The following is an 18263-nucleotide window of genomic DNA, read 5'->3' on the forward strand; positions in this document are numbered from 1 at the left end:
AAATTCAAGTTACTGGGTAACTTAGAATGAAGCACAATCTATTTTAAAACGTAATGCAAACAAACAAGTGACACATGATGAAGAAAGAGCACTCTAAAAGAAATCCAGTTTTTATTAATTTTTAAATATTTGTTTTTGTGTTAAGCAAAAATGACTCTGAAAAGGAAAACTTCAAGAAGTTTATTTTTCTATTTTCAGAAATTATTCAGAATTACAATGCAAAGAATATATGCTTATTAATAAAACAAATTATTTTTGAATACAATATACACTAATGATTAACCACTGAAAAGAATATAAACTTACAAGAGAAGTCAGTCCTTCATTATCGATAATCCAGTCTTCCTTTTCAGCTAACCTCTTTATTTCTACAGAGAAAATAAGCACACACGTACTTTTTATTATAATTATCGCATTGAATTTTATAGAGATAAAAATCTATAAAGGTTATGGTTTTTCATTGTTTTATTTGGGTTTGTAAAAAAATGAAAAAATAGGTAATAAGTATAAAATATAATTCTGGTAGATCAAGGATTTAAATGTGTATTGTTTTCTGGACTGTTTCCATAAAACATTAATGTAAATAAATTTAGCTCAATTTGGAGACTGCTAGGCTAGGCTTAATGACAACTTTAGATAATGGTTTATTACTTATTCAAAGCACTCTTGAAAATATTCAGCATGTACAAAATAAACTACAAAATTTTTTTTCCTAAAATATCTGATTAAAAATTCTGTTTTAATCGTAGACACTTCTGATGATTGGCAAAGGAATGCTATCCATCCAAACCTTTAGCATTTCAGGCTGTGTCAGATCCCTGGGGGGAGCAGGTGAATTCAGAGGACACTGCTGTTTTTCACCTGGATTCTATTCCCTTTCTGTTGACACAGTATATTTAGTCACCAATTCTGTAGAGATGTGACCTTTTCTTTTTTAAGATTTTATTTATTTATTTGAGAGAGAGAGAGCACAGGTGAGAGGGAGGAGGAGAGAGAATCTGAAGCAGACTCCATACTGAGCACAGAGCCAACGTTAGACTCGATCCCACAACTGAGAGATCATTACCTGAGCCGAAACCAAGAGTTGGATGCTTAACCGACTGAGCCACCTAGGTGCCCCAAGATGTGACCTTCTTACTTAAAAAGTCTTGGTGACAGATAGTTATGGCTTATGTAATTTATAATGATGTTCTTAATTGTCTTTGAAAATATTTAATATCTAAAGGCTGCTTTGTAAAGATAACCCTGCTTTTTATGATTGTATGTACAAAATCCTGAAAATTCTAAAAGGTATAAAAAAACAAGCATCACTTAAAATTTCTACTATACAGAAAACCACTGTTAGTCTTTCTTCTGATTTTACACTGATATTTCTAAATATTTAAAATATACATACAGGGACGCCCGTATGGGTGGCTCAGTCAGTTAAGTGTCTGCCTTCGGCTCAGGTCATGATCCCAGGGTCCTGGGATCGAGTCTCACATCGGGCTCCTTACTCAGCGGGAGCCTGCTTCTCCCTCTGCCTGCTACTCTCTCCCTCTCTGACAATAAATAGATAAAATCTTTAAAAAATAAATAAATAAAATAAAATATACATATTTTCAAAATTGGATTCATACTTTATATTTTATACTATACTTTTTCTACTTAACATGTGCCATAAGGATGTTCTTATATCCTGAAATATTTTTAAGTGGTTTATGCATGGTCTGGCATCTCAGGTAAATAGATTTGGAAAGCTATTCAAAAAAGGAAAAAAAATTCTATTGAGCAGCTATTTGTGATCTAAAATACTAAATTTCCATAAAAGTAATTTTCTCATTTTCAAGGACTAGAAGCTAGAAAGAGGTGGCATATTCAGATAATTGTTGTCTAGCAAATGTCATCAATTTTTCTTAACATACCTTCTGCTGTGTGTTGCAATGTGACCATCACACAACGTACTCGGAGATCCAAAATGAGATCCTGGATAGTCTGTAACATGTCATTAGGAATTTCAAGGGCAGTCAACGATTCATAAGTAAGCCTGTGAAAGAGCCACAACAAAACAAAAGTGAGCAGAGTGGGATCTTGAAGCAATTCCTGTCATCAGTTTGGCTAGCCTATGGAGGTTGTAAGTTACAATATTATATTGAAAGCAAGGGGAAAGTAAAACCATAACAGGAATTATAATACAGCAGTAACACTGAATTAAACAATAAAAAAGATGCACATTCAGTATGACATTCTCATCAAACATAAGCACCAGGAAGGTTTAGGAGTTTAGGTGCTATATGATAGAGAGGAAATACTGGAGGCAAGAAGAGTAAAATTCTTTGTTGACTATGTTAAAAAATCATATCCCAAACTGAATGCGTTGTGGGTTTGTTTTTTTCTTTTTTTTCAAAAAGACAAAAAAATTTTTACCTGTTTTCAGAAGAATGTGTCCATATTTACCTTATGGTCTGGATGACATGAGCAAGCCACTGTCCTGAGAGCTCAGACTTCACTTCCCAGCCTCCATACTGCCTCACTCCACACTCTGGGATGCTGAGTGGGAGGAGGGCTCCACGGATCAACTTCACAAGACACTGCATTACTTCTTGAATCATTTTCTAGACAATGATGAAAGTAAAACTGCATTAAAAGTCATTAATTTGATTAAATCAACTAAAGGAATCAGCCTGAACAGTGATGAATAGTTTGAATGTAGATAGTTTTCTAGTAACTTAGGTTGAGAAAACCTTATCCTGTGAAAAAGTCTACATACTTACCCTTAACTTACCTTAAAATCATTTTGTCTTTGCCTTACATTCTTTGATCTTTCAATTTGGCCTGATTTCTCTGCAGTCTTAAAAATTAAAAAAGCAAAATCAAATATATTAGTTGTCTTCAGATAAAAACAAGAAATGCCTTAGCAGTTGTATATAAAGAGAGCATAAGATATGGTTGTAACTTGACTGAATGTTTAAGACATAATCTAAGTTTCTGATTTAAAAACAGACTTAATTAGAAAAACTTTCTTATTCCAAAAGGAAGTTATTCATTTTCTTAAAACCTTTAAGTACAATTTCCATTCCATAAATAAGCCTAAGAATTAAGTTGAAATTGCCTTTTTTGTAGGTGAATTTCATGTGCCATGTTCATCAATAACTGTATATGGTTAAACCTAAATCATACCCACGATTAACCTTCTCAATACTATTTCTCATTAGCTAGTATAGAAACAAAAGGAAGAGTAAACTCTGGATTAATGTCTAGGAATCTTAGGCTATCCATTCCCTTCCCTTAAACATTTATAAATAACCATTATATTTGGCATTTATTTTTAAAAAATTATAAATCACTACTCTTTCAGGGATTTTATAGTCTAATTTAGGGGAGAATATATTCTAGAATTAAATTTTTATCTGTTTACTGCTAGCCATATTTTCCTTTGATACTTCTTTCTCCTTAAAGTAATATGTGGAATACTACATTGATTAAAAGAGAAATCTATTCAACTGGATTTCAGTTAACTTTTTACTCCCAAATTTTCTAACAGCTAAATATTACCATATAAAATGCCTAAGAAGGGTAAGCTTAGAAAACTTTCCAAATAAAAAAATAATAATAAAATGGTATGATGAAAAAGAAAATTCTGATAGTTCACTAACATAATACGAAATTATCCTTTAAAGTTAAAATGCTTATGAAATTATTGGATAGAGACATGTCAAGAGAACTTTCAAGTTAACAACAACTGACTTCAAGCTAATTTTAAAATACAAATAATGTTATATATATTTTTGGTATAAGCTAGAGAAACAGTGTATAGAGTTCATTATTATGATGAGCATTACTAACATGAATGAGCAAAAGAAGGGTAAGAACAAAAACATCAGGCATACCTGATAAAAAGTGGTCAACACACACATATATACATACCTCTTCAGGCTCTAATTTACATTTATTTTATAATTTTATATTGAACTATATTGCTTTTATCATTTTTTTCTTTGCAGAAACGCACTTTTGCTTTTACAGAATCGAAGTTTAATTGTTGAAAAAACTAAACCTGAAATTCACCTCAGTAATAAGTCAATAAGCAAATTCCTAAATTCATTAGGCAACAACACTCAAAATTCTTTGTACATGAGGATTTCACTTAGAAGCTGATGTTTTTGTCCCTTTATTTTTAAGACAAATGAGAAGTAACTGAAGTGTTTTAAAGCAACAGTGAGAAGTGACTGGAGGGGCTGATATTAGGAGCACAGCCAGTTAGAAGGATACTACACTCACCCAGGTGAGCAATCACAGCGTATTAGGCAAAAGGAGGTGGAGCATGAACTCATGTAGATGGCTTAGCTACAGGCTTCCAAGGCAGAGGTGACTGAACCTGGCAATTCTACTGGGTGTTTCAGTGAGAAAGGAGAGATGTCAAGAGTGACTCCCATCTGAGTCATGACCACTCAGGTAAGTCCAACTGGCCCTGACTGTCTGTTAGCCTACTTTCTGTTTCTGTCAAAGTGTGATGTTCTGATTCAAAGTAACACTTTAGGCAATATAGTGGCCTACGTGTAGAAAAGCAAATGAATGGCCCCAGGTTCACTGAGGTGATAAATTAATTAGCTATTCTCTAAGTAATGTCGTTCGTCAGGTCTTAGTCTTAGGCACTTTTTTTCTCTATACACTCTAATTTATTCTCAAGGCTTCAAATATCATTTCTATCTAGTGCCTTCCTATTTTGGATTCTGCACTCAATTCCAACATGTGTGTGTAGGGGGAGGAGTTTCCCCTCAAAAACAAGGAATTCTCCAGACACCAGGTGGGTAGCCCAACAATTCAACTCAATTCTAACACAATCTACCTGGAGATAACGTTAGATCCCACAAGCTAAAGGCTCAGTCCTACAAGATTTGCAACGCCCCCCCAACACACATGTAGATGCCAATCTCAAGACCAGGTTGTCACCTATGCTTCTGACCTATTGGCTACAGATTGGAGGTTCCTATAATTCCCTGCATGGGTTCAAGTAATTTGTTACAACAGCTCACAGAACTAGGAAATGTGTTTACCCACTAGATTACCAGTTTATTATAAAAGGATAAAACTCAGAAATGGCCAGGTGGAAGAGATGCATAGGGCAAAGTATGAGAAAAGGGTGCAGAGCTTCCATGCCCTCTCCAGGCAAGCCACTCTCCCTGTATCTCCACACATTCATCAACCTGGAAGTTCTCTGAACCCTGTCCTTTGGCTTTTTATGGAAGTTTCATTACATAGGCATGATTGATTAAATCACTGGCCACTGGCAACTGATTCAACCTCCAGCTCCACTCCTCTCCCTAGAGGTCTGAGGGTTAGACTGTAAATTCCAACCCTCTAATCACATGGTTGGTGATCCAAGCAATTAGCACCCTCATCCTTAGGTGAAGACAAAAGTCACATCATTAACGTAACAAAAGACCTTTCCCACTCCTCACTTGAAGAAATTCCCAGGGTTTTAGGAGCTCTGTGCCCAGAACCAGAAGACCACATATATTTCTTATTATAAATCACAATGTCACACTTCCAAATTTATATCTCCAGCCCTAATCTTTCCTTTGAAGCCCAGATTTGAATTTCGGATTGTCTACTTCATGTCTCTTCTTGAATAATTCACAGTAATCTCAAACTCAATACATTAAAAGTAGAAAACTGGTATTTTCCTCCAAGCATGTTCTTCAAAAAGTCCATCTGGCTTTGTAAATGGCACACCTACTCATTTGAGAGTCCATTTGGTAGCTCTATGTTAATTCTTGTCCTCATCCTACTCATCTGATCGATCCATCAGTAAGTCTGGTCAACACTACTTCCAAAATACAAACAAAATCTATCATTTTCTCTCCAACTCCACTAACAAAACCTTAACCCAAACACCATCATTTCCTGCCCAGACGGCTTTAATAGTTTACCCACTCTGACTTTTGTTCCCTGCCAATTCATTCTTGAACAGGTAACCAGAGTGGTCTTTTTTAACACCAAAACTCTGATCAGATTACTCCACCAGTTAGAGTCTATCTGTGGCTTCCCACCATACTTGGAATACACATTCCTTACCATGGTCTGTAATGAAGCCCTGTCAGTTGGTCCCTGCTTCCTCCTCTAGCCTCATCTCCTGCTTCTCCTGATACCCTAAGCCCACCGCTCAGTATACTCTGAATGTTTTTTTTTTTAATTTTTTTTTTTTAAGATTTTATTTATTTATTTGAGAGAGAGAATGAGAGACAGAGAGCATGAGAGGGAGGAGGGTCAGAGGGAGAAGCAGACCCCCCGCCGAGCAGGGAGCCCGATGCGGGACTCGATCCCGGGACTCCAGGATCATGACCTGAGCTGAAGGCAGTCGCCTAACCAACTGAGCCACCCAGGCGCCCCTACTCTGAATGTTTTGACCTTCTTCCTGTTTTTCAAATATGCCAAGCTCCCTTCCTTGGTTTTGTAATGTGCTGTTGTCTCTTCCTAATACATTCTTCTCCCCGATTCCTTGTGTGGCTGTTTCCTTCTCATGCTTCAAGTTTTGGTTTCAATGTCATCTCCTCAGAGAGATCTTCCCTGACCTCCATCCCATCTTAGAACACTATTTGTTTCTTTTATAGCTGTTAGCAAAATTTATTTTTATTTATTTTATTTATTTATTTTTTTAAGATTTTATTTTTTATTTATTTGACAGAGAGAGAGACAGCTAGAGAGGGAACACAAGCAGGGGGAGTGGGAGAGGGAGAAGCAGGCTCCCGGCCGAGCAGAGAGCCCGATGTGGGGCTCGATCCCAGGACCCCGGGATCATGACCTGAGCCGAAGGCAGACGCTTAATGACTGAGCCACCCAGGCGCCCCTGTTAGCAAAATTTAAGATAAAGTTTTTAAAAATTGATTTTGGTTCTGTCTCTCCAGGAGGGGAGAGGTCATATTTATCTTGGTCACTATTTTATATATTTATATATTTTTAAATTTACGTATGTATGTGTTACATGTACACACATGTATGTGTGTGTGTATATACACATGTATCAGTACCTGTCACATAGTGTGTTCAGGATATTCAATAAATATTTGGTGAATGAAGAATCACCCATGGTTAGAGTTCTTCAGGACCTCCTGGGATATATTTCAGAAAGCATGATGGCCCTGAATACTACTAGGTTAATTTCAAGGTCTTTAAAAAACTTGAAGTCCTGGGTCTCCACATGGCTAACTGACCCTTTGAAGGAGATCTGCAAGGCATAACCCTATGATATATTCCTGAGAAGTCCAACAGACTCACTGCTTCTCCTGGAGATTTAAGATAACAAAAGGGATAAGCAGAGGTTTAAGAATTTCCTGTGAATACTGGGAGTTGGGAGGACTCCTGTAGGTGTAGAATTCAAATGTTGCTGAGGAACCCAGCACCCACTGTGATGTGAAGAGGCACAGGATGACACTGGAATTCTACACTGCAAAATCTAAGTTAAGGACATTGTGATGGTTAATTCTACATGTTAACTTGAGTGGGCCATAGGGTGCTCAGATATTCATTTAACATTATTCTGGGTATGTCTGTGAGAGTGTTTTTGGATGAGATTAACATTTGAATTGGTAGGCGAAGGGAAGCAGATTGCCCCCATTAAGGAGGGTGGAACCCATCCAATCAGTGGAAGGCCTGAATAGAACAAAAAAAGGCTGACCCTCCTGCCAGTAAGGGGGAACTCCTCCTGCTTAACTGCTTTGAAGGAGGACACTGAACTGAGACACTGGTACTTCCTGGGTCTCGAGCCTCTTGGCTTTCAGATTGGAACTATACCATGGGCATTCTTGGGCCTCCAACTTGATGACTACAGATATTGGGACTTGTCAACCTCTATAATCATGTAAGCCAAACTCCTTTTGTAAATCTTTTCTCTTTATACACACAGTTGGAAGCAGAATCAACATCCTCCTGTTTCTATTTCTCTGAACCCTGACTAACATAGTGCTGGTTTAGTGTGCTGTGGACAAAGGGATGGAGCTCTGAAATAAAGGCATAATTGTCTCAATAAAGAGTCAAGCCAGGATAAAACTGTAAGTATACCAATATCAGATGGTGCTTTTCTAATTCTATCTGTCACAGTACCTAATACTGAACTTTGTGTATAGTAGCCTTGTTTAACGGGCTAGTTATTTCATAGCTTTTTGTTCTAAATACTTTTAAATCAAAGAGTGAAGATCAATTTTTTAAAACATCATATCAAAATCAAAACCAAATTTTGCCCATTAAACAGGTGCTAATGAATGCATGATGACATCTACTAGACAAAATAATTTATAAACTTCAAAGACTGGTCTCCAAATATATAGAAATTGGAGAAGGCAGGAATTAGTTTTACGGCATACCTCTTGAAATTGTTAATTAAAAAGCAGTTACTTATCAACATATTGAACTATATCAGTTGCCCTATTTTTAAAAGGAAATCTAATTTTGGAATATAAAGTGCATTTTAATTTACATACTATGAGTTATACAACTTTTAAAAATGTTGATTACTAATGTTTAAAAATTATTTGGATGCTTTAACATTTTTCACTCCAAATTATACAATATTTAAAATATATCCAAAGATGAGATCTCAACCTACTATTAATCATTTTGCTAACTAAAAACCTTAACTCTTTCCTGCACACACAGACCAAAACTACTTTGTGGTAAGACCAACGGCTAGATTTCACTGTTTTGATTCACATATGTTACTTCACATGGGCATGACTGGTTTGAAGAACTATTTTTTAAACTGTTGGAAACTCCATCTAAATCTTTAACGGACGGGCTCTTAATAAAGCAAAATAATTCTATAACTAGAAAAAAACTTACAAGTAAATTTTGTTTAAATATTACAGAGCTCTCTTATATGAGCTTAAATACCAACTATCAAAGCCTTGGAACTCTTCTCAATTTTAATTTAATTAAGTTTCTGGATTTCACAAGTAGCTTGATATGGTGGGCACACATTCCTAACTCCTCCATTCCCTTCTACTACCCTTCAGTGTCTTTCTAGCTTTTTAATAGAGGATAACTAGTTTAAAAACATGTCCAAATCTATATAGTGAATTACACTCTATTAATAATTATTACTATAAACTCTTAAAAGCTTACAAATACAGATAGGTAGAAATACCATACGCATATCCAACTCAGTGCAACTAATGTTTCACTAAAATATCCCAGATAAAAAGCTTAGGAATTTTATGAACTCTAAAAAGACTCAAGATAAGGCAACTACTATCCTTATGTGATAGGCCACCTACAGCAACCAATCTGGAAGGAAGAAACACTTGACTGGAAACAAATAACTAGGTTTAAAATCCATTTCCTAAGGTACTAGTTCTTTTGATGAGTATATCCGTCTAGACATTATTCAATATGACTATAGTAGTTCAACAGTCCACTATTTTTTTTTTTTAAGATTTTATTTATTTATTTGACAGAGAGAGAGAGCACACAACAAGGGGAGCCGTAGAGGGAGAGCGAGAAGTAGGTTTTGCACTGAGCAGGGAGCCCGATGTGGGGCTTGATCTCAGGACCCTGGGATCATGACCTGAGCCAAAGGGAGACGCTTAACCGACTGAGCCACTACCCAGGCGCCCCAACAGTCCGCTATTTCTTAATGTTACTAAACTTTATTCCCTGAACACCTATTATGTGCCAGGCCAATGAAGTTTTAAATACTGGAATAAACATTTATTCCAAATAATAAGAGTAAATTTTCATTTATCTGCTGGACACTGTTATAAGCACTTCACTGACATTAACTTGTTTAATTCCCAAACCTGACCTTGCAACCAGGCATAGAGTAGTAAAGTTATTTGCCTCAGGTTGCAGCTAATAAGTGATATATATTGGACATTTCTATTAAAACACTAAAATTAGTGTTCTGTAAGAGGGCTGTGAACACATTCAGTCAAGGCACTGATATGGAAGCATCTAACCTTTCCAGTCCTCACGAGCCCTCAGGATTAGAGACAGAGCAGACAGGAAGAGGAAGTTACGACACGTTACTGGTTGCGTGGCTGTTCTACACCATGGCAGAGGGCAAGAAACCCAAACCTGTCCTCAGCATAGAGAGCCACACAACTCTCATGCAGCTGAGAGGAAGAAAATGCAAATGGATGGAGACATGTTTGAAAGCAAAATGTTGAGAAAACTTTTTTCAGGACACCAGAAAAACTGAAATTAAAGCATTCACTTCCTCGGATTGGGAGGAGCTAAGATGGCAGCATACCAGGGGGACCCTAGGCTTGCCTGGTCCCTCAAATACAACTAGATACCTATCAGATCATTCTGAATACCCAAGCAATCAACCCAAGGACTGACAGAACAAACTTCTCAGTTAGAGGGAGAAAAGAGGCCAAATCAAGGAAGATAAGAATTGTGGAGGTGTGATTTGGGGGAGAAAAGGATCACGGGTGCTGCAGAGGGGAAGGAGCCCTGCTCACAGAGAAAGGAGAGAGAGAGAGAGAAGAGCACACCAGGGAAATGCACAAGGAGATTACTTCCCCAAAGCCATTAGCTGGGAAAATGAGAGGGGCTGGAGAGGGGCTTTTTGTGAGTTTCTGCAATCAGTAGGGCTCAGAGACTGGAGTTCAAAGGTCAGTGGGCTTGGTTGAGATAGAGACCCTACTCCCTGGGCTTGGTTGAGATAGAGACCCTACTCCCTGAGAGAAGGCAGGCAAGCAGACAAGGGCAGACAGCACAATCTGAGGATCACATAAGGTACATGGGGTAGAGACTGTTCACTCTTCTTGGAGCACATCTGTGAGAGGTGGCATTCACAGAGATACTTCTTGGGGGACAAAAGAGCTGGAGAGTGCCATTTCTTTCCCCCATCTCTCAGCATAGGCACAGAGACACCTGCTGAGGTCAGAAAACCTGGACACTGGCTGTTTAGCCTGCTTTGCTCCAAATCCCACGCCTCTGCACTCTAGCATGACTGCCCTTCTCAGTGAAACCTGCATCTGTCCCAGGGCAGCGAGACCCTTCCCCAGAAGACTAGCTCAGGTCCCGCTACAGCATGACCTTAAAGTCTGGAGTTTTAAAAGTCAGCAGGCTTGGCTGGGATATTACCCAAAGTGCACTGTGCTGCTCCAGGCAGGCAAGCAACTTGGGAGACAGACAGAGAGAAAACAGCGATCTGAAAAACACCTGGGATGCACAAGAGGAAATTATTCACTCTTCTGGGAGTGCTTCCCTGAGAGCAGCAAGCATAGAGACCCCTCTCTAGGGACAAAGGAGCTGGCTGGCACCATTTATCTCCCCACCCCTCAGCATAAACCAACTTCAGTCAACAGCACAATGCCAACACTGGCTGCCTAACCTGCTTACACCAAGTCCCATTCCCTTGCATTCTGCTGGTACTGCTTTTCTCAGGCAAATGTGCCTAAGGACCAGGGCAGCGGGCCCCTTCCTAGAAGACCAGCACAACCCCCTGCACACATCACGTCAACTAACCATAGAGTTCTGAAAACTTCACTTGTAGTGGAAATAGCATCAGGTCTCATTTAACAAGCAGACCAGAGCACACCTAGTTAAAACTTACCACACTCTGGCCAATGTCCAAACACTTCCAAACGCAGTAGCAGAATGTATGCAGCATACACCAGAGACACTCCCTGAAGCATGCCCTGGACATTGTATGACCTCTTCTTCATAAGGCTCTAGGATCAGGAAATACAACAAGATTTTCTAATACAGAAAAAGAGACCTACACAAAACACAGACAGAGGAATTCATCCCAAAAGAAAGAACAAAAAATGGTTACAGGCAGAGATCAAATCAAAAGAGATATATAAGTATATGCCTGATGCAGAATTTAAAGCAACAGTCATAAGCATAATTGCTGGGCTTGAGAAAAGCATGGAAGATATCAGGGAGACTCTTACCACAGATATAAAAGAGTTAAAAAAAAAAAACAGAAATGAAAACTGCAATAACTGAGATTCAAAACAGACTGGATATAATGACCATAAGGATAGAAGAAGCAGAGGAACGAATAAGTGATATAGCTAATAGTACAATGGAAAATAATGAAGCCAAACAAAAGAGAGAATTATGGATCACAAGAATAGATTTAGGGAACTCAGTGAATTAATCAAACATAAAAACATTCATATCATAGGAATCCCAGAAGAAGAAAAGAGAGAAAAGTGGGCAGAAGGTTTATATGAGGAAATAATAGCTGAAAACTTCCCTAATCTAGGGAAGGATACCGACATCCAAACTCAGGAGACAGAACTCTCCATAAAAATCAACAAAAGCAGGTCAACACCAAGATATACTGTAGTTAAATTTGTACAATATAGTTGTTAGAGAAAAACTCCTGAAAGCAGCAAGACAAAAGAAGTCCCTAACTTACAAGGGAAGACCCATAAGGGTAGCTGCAGATCTCTCCAAAGAAACTTGGCAAACCAGAAGAGAGTGGCATGATATATTCAATGTGCTGAATGGGAAATATCTGCAGCCAAGAATACTCTACCCAGAAGGGTTATCATTTAGAAAGAAGGAGAGATAAGGAGTTTCCCAGACAAACAAAAACTAAAGGACTTAATGACCACTAAACCAGCCCTGCAAGAAATATTAAAGGGGACTTGTTGAGTGGGAAGGAAAGACCAAAACTGACAATGACTAAAAAGGAACAGAGAAAATCTCCAGAAAAGACGACAAAACAGGCAATAAAATGGCACTATATATGTATCTATCAATAATAATTCTGAATATAAATGGACTAAATGCTCCAATCAAAAGACATAGGATGTCAGAATATACAAAAAAAAAAAAGTCTCATCTACATGCTGCCTACAAGAGACTTATTTAGACCCAATGACACCTGCGATTGAAAGTGAGGGGATGGTCAGTGGAATTCTATCAAACTTTAAAAGAATTAATACCTATTCTTCTGAAACTGTTTCAAAAAATAGAAATGGAAGGAAAACTCCCACATTTATTCTATGAGGCCAGCATTACACTGATCCCAAAACCAGACAAAGGAGAATTACAGACCAATATCCCTGATGAATATAGATTCCAAAATTCTCAACAAGATACTAGCTGATAGGAACCAACAGTAAATTAAAAGGATTATTCACCACGACCAAGTTGGATTTATTCATGAGCTACAACGGTGGTTCAATGTTCGCAAATCAACTAAGGTGATACACCACATTAATAAAAGAAAGGACAAGAACCATATGATCCTCTCAATAGATGCAGAAAGGGCGCCTGGGTGGCTCAGTCGTTAAGCGTCTGCCTTCGGCCCAGGTCATGATCCCAGGGTCCTGGGATCGAGCCCCGCATCGGGCTCCCTGCTCCGTGGGAAGCCTGCTTCTCCCTCTCCCGCTCCCCCCGCTTGTGTTCCCTCTCTCGCTGTGTCTCTCTCTGTCAAATAAATAAAAATCTTTAAAAAAAAAAAAAAAAAAAAAAAAAATAGATGCAGAAAAAGCATTTGACAAAATACATCATCCTTTCTTGACAAAAACTCTCTGCAGTGTAGGGATAGAAGGAACACAACTCAATATCATAAAAGACACAAAAAACCCACAGCGAGGGGCGCCTGGGTGGCTCAGTCAGTTAAGTGTCTGCCTTCGGCTTATGTCATAATCCCAGGGTCCTGGGATCAAGCCCCATGTTGGGCTCCTTGTTCAGCGGGGAGCCTGTTTCTCCCTCTTCCCCTTCTGCTCATGCTCTCTCTTACTATCTCTCTCTCTCTAATAAATAAAAAATAAATAAATAAATCTTAAAAAAAAAAAAGAAAAAGAAAAACCCACAGTGAATATCATCCACAACAGGGGAAAACTGAGAGCTATTGCCCTAAGATCAGGAACATGACAGGAATGTCCACTCTCATCACTGTTGTTCACCGTAGTACTGGAAGTCCTAGCCTCAGCTATCAGACAACAAAAAGAAATAAAAGGCACCCAAATCAGCAAAGAAGTCAAACTCTCACTCTTTGCAGACGACATGATACTCTACGCAGAAAACCCCAAAGACTACACCCAAAAATTGCTATAAATGATAAAAAAATTCAGCAAAGTCGCAGGATATAAAATCAATGCACAGAAACCAGTTGCATTATTGTACAGTTGCATATTGTACACATATGCATACACTAACAATGAAGCAGAAGAAAGAGAAATCAAGGAATTGATCCCATTTATAATTGCACCAAAAACCGTAAGATACCTAGGACTAAACTTAACTAAAGAGGTAAAGGATCTGTTCTCTAAAATCTACAGAACACTTATGAAATTGAGGAAGACACAAAGAAATGGAAAAGCATTACATGCTCAGGGGTTGGTAGAATAAATATTGTTAAAATGTCTATGCTACCCAGAGCAATCTACACATTCAATGCAATCCCTATCAAAATACCATTGACATTTTTCACAGAGCTGGAACAAACAATCCTAAAATTTGTATGGAACCAGAAAAGACCCCGAGTAGCCAGAGGAATGTTAAAAATGTTGAAAATGAAAACCAAAGCTAGAGGCATCACAATGTCAAGCTGTATTACAAAGCTGTCATTATCAAGACAGTATGTTAATGGCACAAAAACAGACACAAAAATCAATGGAACACAACAGAGAACCCAGAAACAGAACCTCAACTCTATGGTCAACTAATCTTTGACAAAGCAGGAAAGAATATCCAAGGGGAAAAAGGACAGTCTCTTCAACAAATGGTGTTGGGAAAATTGGACAGCCACATGCAGAAGAATGAAACTGGACCACTTTCTTACACCATGCACTAAAATAAACTCAAAATGGATGAAAGACCTAAATGTGAGACAGGAATCCGTCAAAATCCTAGAGGAGAACACAGGCAGCAACATCTTTTATCTCAGCTGCAGGAACTTCTTGCTAGACACATCTCCAAAGGCAAGGAAAACAAAGGCAAAAATGAACTATTGGGACTTCATCAGGATAAAAAGCTTTTGCACAGCAAAGGAAACAGTCAACAAAACTGAAAGGCAACCTACAGAATGGGAGAAGATATTTGCAAATGTCTTGTCAGATAAAGGGCTAGTATCCAAAATCTATTAAGAACTTATCAAACTCAACACCCAAAAAACCAAAAAATCCACTGAAGGAATGGGCAGAAGACATGAATAGACATCTCTCCAAAGAAGACATATAAAATGGCCAACAGACACATGAAAAAAATGTTCAATATCACTCAGCATCAGGCAAATACAAATCAAAACCACGATGAGATACCACCTCACACCAGTCAGAATGGCTAAAATTAACAAGTCAGGAAATGACAGATGTTGGCGAGGATTTGGAAAAAGGGGAACCCTCTTACACTGTTGGTGGGAATGAAAACTGGTGCAGCCACTCTGGAAAACAGTATGGAGGTTCCTCAAAAAGTTAAAAACAAAACAACCCTACGACCCAGCAATTACACTACTAGGTATTTATCCAAAGGGGCACCTGCATCCCAATGTTTATAGCAGCAATATGCACAACAGCCAAAATATGGAAAGAGCCCATATGTCCATCGCCAGATGAATAGATTAAAAAGATGTGGTACATATATAAAATGGAATATTACTCAGCCATCAAAAAGAATGAAATCTTGCCATTTGCAACAACATGGATGCAACTAGAGGGTATTATGCTAAGTGAAATAAGTCAGTCAGAGAACAGCAAATACCATATGATTTCACTCATATGTGGAATTTAAGAAATAAAACATGAATATAGGGGAAAGGAAGGAAAATAAGATGAAAATTTAGAGGGAGGCAAACGATAAGAGACATTCTAGGAAACAAACTGAGGGTTGTTGGAGTCGAGGTGGGTGGGGGGAAGGGACAACTCAGTGATGGGCATTAAGAAGGGCACTTGATGTAATGAGCACTGGGTGTTATATGCAACTGATAAATCACTAAATTTTACCTCTGAAACAAGGAAGGAAGGAAGGAAGGAAAGAGAGAGAAAGAAAGAAAGAGAAAAGAAAGAAAAGAAAAGAAGAGAAAAAATGAGGGGATGGAAAAGCATTTATCAGGCTAATGGACACCAAAAGAAAGAAAGCCTGAGCAGACATACTTATATCAGATATACTAGATTTTAAACTAAACACTGTAATAAGGGATGAAGAAGGGCACTATTTCATAATAAAGAGGTCTATCCAACAAGATCTAACAACTGTAAAAATTTATATGCCCAACATGGGAGCACCCAAATACATAAAACAATAGCAACCATAAAGGAACTCTTTATGTTAATACAATATACAATGGGGTTGAGAAAACTGGACAGCCACGTGCAGAAGAATGAAACTGGACCACTTTCTTACACCATACACTAAAATAAAATCAAAATGGATGAAAGATCTAAATGTGAGACAGGAATCCATCAAAATGCTAGAGGAGAACACAGGCAGCAACATCTTTTATCTCAGCTGCAGAACTTCTTGCTAGACACATCTCCAAAGACAAGGGAAACAAAGGCAAAAATGAACTATCGGGACTTCATCAGGATAAAAAGGGCTAATGGACACCATAATAAGACAATAATACAATAATAGTAGGGGATACAATAATAGTACAATAATAGTAGGGGATGTTAACACCCCATTTACATCAATGGATAGATCATCTAAGCAGAAAATCAAAAGGAAGCAATGGCTTTGAAAGACACACTGGACCAGATGGACTTAACAGATACATTCAGAACTTTCCATCCTAAAGCAACAGAATATACATTTTTCTCAAGTACACTTGGGGCATTCTCCAGAACAGATTACATACTAGGTCACAAATCAGGCCTCAACAAGTACAAAAAATGTGAGATCATACCATGCATATTTTCAGACCACAACACCATGAAACTTGAAGTCAACCACAAGAAAAAAATTTGGAAAGACCACAAATACATGGTGGTTAAATAACATACTACTAAAGAATGAATGGGTCAACCAGGAAATCAAATTAGAAATTTAAAAAATACATGGAAACCAACAGAAATGAAAACACAAGGGTCCATAACCTTTGGGATGCAGCAAAAGTGGTCCTAAGAGAGAAGTGAATGACAGTACAGGGCTACCTCAAGAAGCAAGAAAAGCCTAAAATAAACAACTTAATTTTACACCTGAAGGAGCTAGAAAAAGAAAACAAATGAAGCCGAAAGCCAGCAGAAAAAGGGAAATAATAAAGATTATAGCAGAAATAAATGATATAGAGACTAAAAAACAACAGAATAGATTAATGAAACTGGGAGCTGGTTCTTTGAAAAAATTAATAAAATTGATAAACCCCTAGCCAGACCTATCAAAAAGAAAAGAGAAAGGACCCATAAATAAAATCACAAATGAGAGAGGAGAAATAACACCAAGAAATACAAACAATTGTAAGAGAGCATTATGAAAAATTATATGTCAACAAATCGGACAACTTAGAAGAAATTGATAAATTCCTAGAAACATATAAAGTACCGAAACTGAAATAGGAAGAAAGAGAATACTTGAACAGACGGATAACCAGCAAAGAAATTGAATCAGTAATGAAAAATCTCCCAACAAACAAAAGTCCAGGGCCAGATAGCTTCCCAGTGGAATTCTACCAAATATTTAACACCAATTAATACCTATTCTTCTCAAATTATTCCAGAAAATAGAAATGGAAGGAAAACTTCAAAACTCATTCTAAGAGGCCAGCATTACCCTGATTCCAGAGCCAGATAAATACTCCACTAAAAAAGAGCAGTACAGGACGCCTGGGTGGCTCAGTTAAATGGCTGCCTTTGGCTCAGGTCATGATCCCACGGTCCTGGGATCGAGTACTGCATTGGGCTCCTTGCTCAGCGGGAGCCTGCTCTCCCTCTGCCTGCTGCTCCCCCTGCTTGTGCTCACGTGCTCTCTCTCTCTCTGTCAAAGAAATAAAATCTTTAAAAAAAAGAGAGAGAGAGAATTACAGGCCAAAATCCCTAATGAACATGGATACAAAAATTCTAAACAAAATACTAGCAAATTGAATCCAACAATACATTAAAAGAATCCTTCACCACGATCAAGTGGGATTTATTCCTAGGCTGTAAGCTGGTTCAATATTCACAAATCAATCAATGTGATAAACCACATTAATAAAAAAAAGGATAAGAACCATATGATCCTTTCAATAGATGCAGAAAAAGCATTTGACAAAGTACAACATCCATTCATGATAAAAGCCCTAAAAAAAATAGGTTTAGAAGGAACATACCTCAACATTATAAAGGCCATATATGGAAAACCCACTGCTAATATAATCCTCAATGGGGAAAAACTGA

The 18263-nt window shown here is 37.9% G+C and overlaps 1 protein-coding gene across 1 annotated transcript in view; it reads right to left on the reverse strand.

Annotated features, from left to right (window-relative positions):
- Positions 1 to 18263, reverse strand: part of EXOC2 (exocyst complex component 2) — a 274184-nt gene that overhangs the window by 114663 nt on the left and 141258 nt on the right. The window contains exons 15-18 of the mRNA XM_044917676.1: positions 2765 to 2830; positions 2437 to 2594; positions 1905 to 2026; positions 307 to 368 (exon numbers count right to left, since the gene is read on the reverse strand). Coding sequence (XP_044773611.1) covers positions 307 to 368; positions 1905 to 2026; positions 2437 to 2594; positions 2765 to 2830 — 408 coding nt within the window. The remainder of the gene's footprint in view (positions 1 to 306; positions 369 to 1904; positions 2027 to 2436; positions 2595 to 2764; positions 2831 to 18263) is intronic.

Source organism: Neomonachus schauinslandi, chromosome 8 (genome assembly GCF_002201575.2).
Source record: "Neomonachus schauinslandi chromosome 8, ASM220157v2, whole genome shotgun sequence".
In the NCBI taxonomy this organism is placed as follows: Eukaryota; Metazoa; Chordata; class Mammalia; order Carnivora; family Phocidae; genus Neomonachus; species Neomonachus schauinslandi.